Source organism: Paramisgurnus dabryanus, chromosome 6, assembly GCF_030506205.2.
Source record: "Paramisgurnus dabryanus chromosome 6, PD_genome_1.1, whole genome shotgun sequence".
NCBI classification, from domain to species: Eukaryota; Metazoa; Chordata; class Actinopteri; order Cypriniformes; family Cobitidae; genus Paramisgurnus; species Paramisgurnus dabryanus.
This window is the reverse complement of record NC_133342.1, coordinates 19,968,823-19,978,776: the sequence shown is the minus strand read 5'-3', so window position 1 is coordinate 19,978,776 and position 9,954 is coordinate 19,968,823. Positions and strand designations below refer to the sequence as shown.

The 9,954-nt window shown below is 36.6% G+C and overlaps 1 protein-coding gene across 2 annotated transcripts in view; it reads right to left on the bottom strand.

The window, feature by feature from the left end:
• Positions 1-2,426: 2,426 nt before the first annotated feature.
• Positions 2,427-9,954, bottom strand: part of pex5lb (peroxisomal biogenesis factor 5-like b) — a 42,403-nt gene continuing 34,875 nt past the window's right edge. For both annotated transcript variants that reach the window (XM_065275884.2, XM_065275885.2), the window contains 3 exons: positions 8,203-8,368; positions 5,200-5,357; positions 2,427-4,566 (listed from right to left, as the gene is read on the bottom strand). In XM_065275884.2, the coding sequence (XP_065131956.1) occupies positions 4,377-4,566; positions 5,200-5,357; positions 8,203-8,368 (514 nt within the window). In that variant the 3' untranslated portion in view covers positions 2,427-4,376. The remainder of the gene's footprint in view (positions 4,567-5,199; positions 5,358-8,202; positions 8,369-9,954) is intronic.

The window sequence follows — 9,954 nt, the reverse complement described above, 5'->3', positions numbered from 1 at the left end:
TTACATTACTTCACTTATATGGTTTAAACTTAGCCACTGTACTTTTATTTTTCTATGTTTTCTCTGGCTTTTATTAATGTAAAGCTGCTTTGGAACTTTTTAACAATTCTAAAAAACTCTATTAATAACATGAAATATAACTAAATTGAACAGGTGAAAAATAAAATGTGACATTCTGTACTTTCATCTCATATTCATATTTTTTGGCACAGTTTCCCAGACAGGTCTTCCAAGTCCCAAACTAAATTTCATGTTTAAGCTGCCTTAAAGTGCACCTTTTTCATTGCTAATTAAATTATTTTGTATATTTGGTATGGCCTTGTAGACATCAACAGGCCCAGGAAGTAAACTGTTGCCTACTAGAGATTTAAGTTGGAAATGATAGTTCGCGTCAGCGTTTACTTTGGTGTATGTACCTCTTGCATATCATTAACATGTTGGGCCTACTAATAAACACTTACATACCAAAGGAAATGTAAAATCGTGAATCGGACCATAGTTGCTCTTTAATTTAGGGAAATACCACTTTTTTAAAATATGCTCATTTTCCAGCTCCCCATAGAGTTAAACATTTGATTTTTACCGTTTTGGAATCCATTCAGCCGATCTCCGGGTCTGGTTCTAACACTTTTAGCTTAGCTTAGCACAATTCATTGAATCTGATTAGACCATTAGCATTGCGCTAAAAAATAACCAAAGAGTTTTGATATTTTTCCTATTTAATACTTAACTCTTCTGTAGTTACAACGTGTACTAAGACCGACAGAAAAATTAAAAGTTGCTGTGACATCTTATACAGTATATCAGTGCCATTGTTTTGTCCCAAGATGCACACCAGTAAAAACTACTTAAATGTCCTATAATATAACTAGGGCCTGACCTGAATTAATCTGAACCCTGTCTGGGAAACTCCCCCTTAATATTTTGATATTTCTTCACTTCACAGCAAACAGAGCAATTTTGTCTTTATTTTCCAAATACTTATAAAAGGGCACTATATATCAGTGTTTCTCAAAGTGGGGTGTGCCCCACTGGTGGGGAATAGGTATACATTACAAGTGAGGCGTGATAAACGTAAGGAAATTTGATAATTTTTGTCATCTCTATTAATTCCTTTATTTATTGACCATATATTTAAAATGACACATTTAAATATAAGCCTTACTTAAAACAACATCAGACCGTGAAGAAAATGTCACACAGACAGAACCATAGCCTACAACAAATTAACGTCGGAATGTTAATTGAAGCGGAACAAAAACTTTCATGTGAAGAGGGGATATAGCAGTAGCAGTAGCGGGTATAAAATTAACAATGGATAAGTTTGTGACATGGAATAGAAAGAAAACTGGAGATTGGGCACCAGCAGAGAAAACCAAGACAGACAGTGGACCTAATCAACCAAAAAGCCAGCCAAAAAGAAAGTATGATGACTTTTGTCAGAGATAAAATGCAAACACAGCTGCATTATTTTTCTTAACTTCAACCTCGGGGGAAGTAATATTGACAGAAGTTTGAGCAAGAGGCGGAGTAGTCAGGAGTGATGATGTTACTACGCGCCAAGGTATGCAATATAGTTCTCATTTTTTATCCCCTTAAAAAATTGCTGCGTTTTATTTTGTGCTACCAGACTTACTTGTGTAACTATTCATGTAATAGTCTTTAAATAGGGAAAACATGGAAGTGTTTGGTGGTTTCTAAATTCATCCCTGTTTAAATTCTAAGGCAGTGGTCCCCAAACTTTTTCAGCGTGTGCCCCCCCCCCTTGTGTACGGTGCATTCCTTTGCGGCCCCCCAAAGAAAATTTGTGACAAAAAACTGTTCTAAAACTCAACATTTTATTTAAAAAAAATTAAATAAATAAATTATACAAAAAGTAGTGCTTTTGGTTAGTAGCCTTATTTTTTTAGGTTTAATTACACAGAATTCATGATAAATTAATGTATTTCATAAAATGTCATAAAACTAGGGCCCCCCTGGCACCATCTCGTGGCCCCCAGTTTGAAAACCACTGTTCTAAGGAATGAATGGGGCTAGGCCAAATGCTAACACATTCACGATGTGCTGTACAAAGATTAAGTGCATGCATTGAAACAAGATAGGGATGTATTAATTTGTCGAAGTTGAGGTAAGAACATAGTAAAACATTGAAAACGGTGGTGTTTTCCTTTAAAACCTACTTGATTACCATTTTGTTGGGGCGATTGGGGAAAGGTGGGGATTGGAACCCTTCCCTACCTCCAAAGTGGGGAATGGCAGAAAAAGTTTGAGAAACACTGCTATATATATATATATACAATTCCATTTAAAAGTAGTACAGTTGTAGCAATGCATAAGTCATGACAGTCAGGGACCAAAATGCATTCTCATCTTAAGAAAAAACAAAGAAGAGACAGTATTTAATTTCAGTAAGTTCTTCTAAAATACAGTTTTAATAAATAGATTATAAATACATTTTGAGTTGATAACCTTTAAACATAGGTCGGATGGAAACATGATAGTTGACAGCTAGACATGCATACATTTTTTAAGTCCATTCCATAAATAAATCTATTCCACATTATCAGAAAGTAAAATATATTAAATCAGTTATTTCTAATTATAATTATAGGAACAGCTCTGATCATAGCAAAACTACACTCTAAAAATGCTGGGTTATTTTCAGTCCAGCATTGGGTCAAAAAGGGGCGAGTTCAGCAGTTGGATTAAATTAATGCAGATAATGTTTATAATCGACCCATCAATGGGTTAAAACAACCCAACTTAATGGGCTGGGCTCATGCCTTTTTGACCCGACGCTGGGTTGAAAATAACCGAGCATTTTTTAGAACGTAGTGTGATTAATGCCCCTATAATGTGCCCAGACATGCAAATAAATATTTTTATATATAATTTTTGGTGGTTTAATTTTATTATATTGCAATGTCGGTTTGTAAAAATGCACATTAATAGTAGTTACATTCAATAATGTGGAAAACAAAGTTTTTGTCACATGCAATAATCATTTATGACTTTTCCAAATTTCTATACATGTATAAATTAATCTAATATTTAAGCAACAGGTGCATCTAAGGTCCTGTCTCTCACACAGAACAATGCATTGGTTGTTTGAATGCTATTTATTTGTAATTGCTAATGATTTCTATCTTTAACTTTTCAGTAAATACTCAGTGCCTTTTCAATAATCTCCGCTGTATTTCACCTGTTATAAAGACTTCACCCAAAATGCATAGTGGTGAATTACAAAGACAAATTTGATTATAAACCCCTACTAAAATATTTGGTAAATTTAGCAATTCCAGTTTGCATAGTTATGTCTAAACAAAATATTTGGCTTTAACCTATAAAAAGGGGATTAAATAAATAAACCGTTCTAGTTTTCGTCTACAAATGGCTTCATTTATATCTTTAAAGAATAAAGGGTATTCAGTCACAGGAAATGCACTTTAAACTTACCAGGCCCAACTATTGAACTACAACAAGATGTTTCTGCAGCTTATGCACACATGTATATATATAGTAGCTAATATATTTGTGAATGTATTCAGTTCCTTTCAAACGTTTGGGCTAATGCTTCTACATCAGCTCGCCCACTTTCAACATGATACTGCTTTTGCTGTGACCTTTCATGCAGAGTCTTTGAAGTTGCTTCCCACCGAGGCCTGATCCAGAATGCCCCACGGCACACAGCAATAAAAGAGGTTTGCTGGAAGACAGATGGCCTGGGGAACACACCCTGCCCGCACACCTGGGCATAAATCGCCCTGAGAGGGTGTTGTGTCCTAAAGTGAAATTCATTCATAATGTCATTCATCATGCTGCACACAGTGTCACTTGGTTTGGTAGAAGATGGACTGAAATCATGGATGTGCTTTTTCAGTGGGTCAACAGCGCCACTTAGTGTTAAGGAATAGACATTGTAGTATGTCACAGGAGGTGCATGCTAACGAAATGTACATTATAAATAGATTATTTTATACGATTAATTAATCCATAAACTGAACAAAATACTTCCTACATTCCCAATGAAGTTTGACTTTCTCAAGTATACAAAGTTTTTAGATAAGCTTAAAAATATTACAATAAAATATTATTTAACATCAAGAAAAAGTGCTTTTGCTGTCTCTCTCCCTCGCTGTGTATATATATTTCATATTCATTTAATATATTCCTCTAGTTTTGAAACCCTTCATTTTGTGCTCTATAGAATAAATGCCCTCCTCAGTGGAAGCCCAAAGGTCAAGGCTGCCTCTTAAAGCGCATAAATACATCAAAAATAGCTGTGCACATTCGGCATGTTATATTGACGTTCTTACTCAGCCTATCTTTGTGCCTACTTTTAAAGTGAATGAAAGATTTCACAGGTCCTATATTAATCACACATCCATGTCAAAGGCCCTCATTAGAAGGTCCAGATCTCCCACGCTGGCTGCCTGGAAAAGCTCTGGCTGGTCCATGAGGGAAAGGGCGATTCGCAAAGCAGCCCAAATGTTGCCGGACATCACCTGATGACTCCTGCTCTTCCGCTGCTGGTGCAGAGCAGTCAGAAAGTTACTTACTGCCTCCCTGTAGGAGAAAAGAAACCACATACATAAGCATTTAGGTTTAGGAGAGAACGTATGCCATAAAGGTGCTGCAAGTGAGTTTTTAATACGACACATAAATGATGGATCACCTGAAAAGGTGTTTCTGGTGTAACCCCCTGAGGTATTGGCCTGCTATAAAACTTCCAGAGAACATTATGCACCTCTATGCCAAGGACAAGTAGGCACTTTTATTCCAGGAGAAAACTCAATTCATCTCAGTTTACCTGCTTGTTTGGGACACGCCCCTTCGCAAGTACACACTAAATTTCTGAGGTACAATTATGATTCTACCCTTATGGGCGCAGGAAGATGGGGGTTAATTTAGGTCAAGGAAGCGGAAATTAAAATATAGCACCTTTAATGTGGTATGTCATTAGTTGACAGGTCATGCATGTGCTTTATTCACGGCAACCTTCTGCTTTACTATCGTTTACACAAAGGAAACATGATATATACACTCTTAAAAAATAAGAGTAGGGGCTACATGACACCACAGATGAAACAATGGTTCTTCTATAGCATCGCTGTGAAGAACCTTTTTGTAGCACTTTTATTTTTAAGAGTGAAGTCCTTTTCCATCAATCAAGCACTGTTTAGCAGTTTGGTTTATTACCGATGTGCCCCTAGGTTTATGCAGCTAATGCCAAGGTTGTATCTGGAGCGTATGAAGCCTGGCTGGAGCTCCAGAGCTCTGGTGTAGGCCTCCACTGCCTCCTCACTGCGGTCTCCATTAGCTAGCGTGGCTCCGAGACGATTCCACAGCAGATAGTCCTGTGAAACACATAAATATGAGTCAAAAGCAGTCCAGGGCAATGGGTTCTGGCTAGAGGGGATACAGCTACGGCCAAAACTCACGAGATGTTGGGTTTAGGGTTAGGATTAGGTTGAAATCAGCGCTCATAAGGTGGATTCCAAGAGATTTTGGCAGTAGCTGTATACATTCTAGCCACAACCAGGGCAACGGTTTACAAATTTGGGTACAAGGACCACCATAGGCCACAAGGGGGTGCTGGGTAGTCTTCATTATGGAAAAATCAGCTTTCTTGCAACAATACATTTTGATTACTTTAAAATTGGTTCTTTAAATGATTATAAGGTGTAATAAACTCAGATTTTAAAGAAAAATACACACAACTTAAATAAGGAAATATTTGCCAAAATATATTGTGACAATTTGTTTTGGGTTAAGTACAATGAAAAACAAACCACATTTATTATTAAAAACATGTTGTTCTTATATATATACACTATAAATAGTATACATATATGTTTACAATGTAATGTTTAGATTTAATTCATTCGTGGGCCGTGCCCCCCCAAAGAGGTTGTTGTGCCCCCTACACAGTTTATATATATATATATATATATATATATATATATATATATATATATATATATATATATATATATATATATATATATAATTAAAATAGACCCATTTCTCTGATTGTTTGCATTGCAGCATCTCATGCGTCATTACGTCTTTAGCATATTAATGTGACTTGATACTAGCAACGTGTTTTTTCGCTGCATTTTATGAATCGTATAAAATATGGATATTAGAACATTTCGAACGAACCAGCACCGCCTGCTCCATCTGACTTCATGCAAACACCGGTTGGCTCAAACTTGGAGATTAGAGGTTGAGGCGGAATTTTCAAATCTATAGGACAGGACACTGTTTAAGGAAGTTTAATGTTCGCATATGTCGCCTTCAGCTTTTTAAAGTAAAGTTATGCGTTGTTTTAATTTACGTAAGCTTAATGTGAAGTGTGACTATAGACCGTTAACAGCATTGTGACGTGATTATGGTAATACTGATTAGTTTGTGATCTTCTGGACACTATACGGGAAATGCGCTGACAATGAATAAGTGTGCTTTCACTGTAGTTGTTGTTTTTATGCCTTGTTTTTGCAACTTATTGTTGCTGATTGCGTGCCCCCCGTTGGAAGTCGCGTGCCCCCCTGTTAGTTATGGTCTGGCGCTGGCTCTGCCTTGGGAGATTTTTAAAATGGTAAAACAGCATCAGATGACTGTGTCTTGCTGATATGTTGATATTACTCTGCATTTTTAAATTGGATATTTTTACTCACTTCAAAGGGCAGAGCCCTTGACGTGAGCTTGTTAAGGGTGTAGGGGATTTATGATCTCATTTATGCTTTTGGATATCTCTTGGCGAGGTGACTGATAGACCAATGTTACAGTGACAACGTTGCACTTGCGAGGATTTGCATACTATTCTGTTGAATATTTCTTGTCAAATGTTGTTTATTTTTGTCTTATTTCAAATTGATTTGTTTCGCTCTGCTTGGTGTTTAAAGTAGATACAGCGTGTTAATAAACACAGCAGCTACTATTAAACACTTTCCTACAATCTAATCTAAACTAGCCTTTACCATCTTTTGGGGGAAGTCGTAGTCTAGAGTCGTGCTTGTAACCTGAGAGTTGCCGGTTTGCGTCTCACAGCCGGCAGGTTGCGACTGTGGTGCCCTTGAGCACAATAAAGGAATAGTTCACCTCACCTTAAAATGAAAATGATGTCATAATTTACTCATCCTCATGTTGGTCTTAACCTGTATGAATTTCTTTATTCTAATTAACTTTATTCTATAAAAAATATGATGGAATTTAATGGGTGCAGTCAATTGTAAGGGGTGGTGATGGTGCAGTGGATAAGACACACGCCTTTGGTGTGAGAGACCCGGGTTCGAATCCACTGTGACACACCATTGTGTCCCTGAGCGAAACACTTAACCCATAGTTGCTCCAGAGGTGTGCGACCTCTGACATATACAGCAATTGTAAGTCGCTATGGATAAAAGCGTCAGCTAAATGAATAAGTAAGTAAGTAACTGCGTGCTTACCATCATTTATCAAAATATTTTCTTTATCATTTATCACAATTCTTCCAAAATATTTTTTCCTACTATGGAAGTCAATGGTCACTATCTGCTGTTTGTTTACCATATTTCTCAAAATATATTCTTTTGTGTTCTTCAGAAAAAAGAAATTCTTACAGGTTTAGATGGATGAGTAAATGATGACATAATTTTCATTTTAGGTGAACTATCCCTTTAAACCTAATTGCTCCAAGGGTGCTGGGATAGCTGTTCACTGCTCCAGGTGTGTTTGTGTTTATGACTTGCAGTGTGTGTGTTCACTACTCACTGGGATGGATTAAATGCAGAGGTCACATTTCGAGTACTTGACAAGCATGTCACTTTTACTTTTAACCTCAGATCAATATTGGGTTTTACAATTACTACAGAGTTAGTTCCAACCATAATTAAACACACCTGAAGCAGCCAATTAAGGTCTTACTAGGCATACTAGAAACCTATACTTCGCAAAGGCCCTTCAAGGGTGCATAAATGCTGTTTGGAAAATGTCCCTTGTTTTTAAAAATGGTATAAGGCACAACTGAAATTTTTTACATTCTTAAATGGCTCTTTATGTCATTTCTGCTTTGAGGATAGTTTGTATTTTTGCTCTTATGATATATTGTATTTGATGTGTTGAATTCTTGAGGTAGGACATTAATGCACATTATGGATAGGTGATTACACAATCTGCAGCATTCGAAAGATGTTTAATGAATGTGACTGCTTAGCTTACCTCGGGTCGCACAGACAGTGCAGCGTTGAAGGCATCGACAGCTTTGTCAAACTCTGAGCTGAGGTTAAAGAGCACACCCAGACCTGTCTGAAGATCAGGGTCCACTCCCTCTGCATTTTGCTGCTCTGCTTCCTGATAGAGCTCCAACACTTCCACCAGCTGAGAGCTAAATACACACACAAGGAAAGTAAACCTTACCCTGTCCACCAAAATATATTTTGGATGTTGGTGGGCTGGTGTCCCAACCAAATATTAGAACTAGCTTAAAGCGATACTTCAGTCAAATATCAAATTTCAGAAGCGAACACTACTTGAGTATTAAGTAAATTTTTCAAGCATCTGTGCTTTATCAGAGTGTTTGTCTTGGGAAAAATGTACTTTATTAAAACATTTTCACATTCTAAAGCATAGAATCATACTGTGTATTTCTTTTATATTGCATATTCAAATTGATTTAATACCTATTTACATAAAAATTGTGTACTTTTACTTTTCTTGAGTAAAAGTACAAAAGTTATTTTTACTTAAGTAAAAAAAACTAGATGTTTAATGTACTTAAATATTAAATATAACCCAAAAACTTGAAATTATGAAATGTAGTGGAGTAAAATTATGATAATATGCTTTGGAAGGTATGTTTTCCAAAGAAAAACACTGATAAAATACGAATACTTATAAATGTACTTTTATGTAGAAAGTAAAAATACTTAAAGGTACAATTTGTAAGATATTTGCAGTAAAATATCCAAAAACCACTAGTCCGGTGTTATATATTTTGTCCAGCTGATTACTAACAATATCTATAATGTTTTCAACTACTTGTAAATTATGAGAAAATTGCCACCCTAAAAAGTGACACGGGGCAGTGCAGTCGCCTGTAAATGACGTTAATATCTCCGTTACCCTTTGTTACCGCCTTTACTGATGTAAAAACCACATGACAACAGTGTCGTGGACAAATGCGGAAGTAATAGCGTCTGTCGGGCCAATCGCTTTTTTATGGTAAGTTTGTTCATCTGAACACTTAATTCTGTGCTGTGTTAACAAACCATCGTATTGGACTAATATTGTAACATCTATGACTAACAATTGCGTTTTGAACATTACATAAAACCTTACATAATGAAAAAAAACGATGTCATCAAACACAACATTTATAAAACTTGATTTTCTTTACCTCATGTGTAACACGATTTCTCGTTCCCGTCTGATTGATGGCCATCAGTGTTTGAGTTAAAGACAACAAATCCCATCAGTCTACGCTGCTTCAGAGCATCATTAATCTACGTCATTGTTATTGATTTGATCTGGCGCCCTCTAGCGGTGCGGATTATTCAAATTGCATCTTTAAGTAGTGTCCGCCACTGTCAAAATTACATGATTTACTCACCCTCAACCAAGCGTGCTGCACAAGCTCTGAAAAGTGAAGCCAAAACGTCTCGATCGCCCCCCAGTGACTGGTCCCAGTATAGGTCATAAACCCCGCCTCCCCATGTTATTCAATGGGACTTGAGACCACCAAAAATTTTTTATTACACTTCAATTATCTTTTTTCCAATGTTGGTTTCTGTCATTTACTGTAGTTTTTATCACGCTGATGTACATTCAAATGTTTGTTTTTAAAATAGGTTTGTGTTTAGTTTGTTATTTAATGATATAAAAATGGTGGTGTCACGTCATGATTGACAGCTGTGATATCGTGTGATATGCGCATTCTGCGAGAGCGAGGGCGGGGTCTTGATTTCGCGGCTT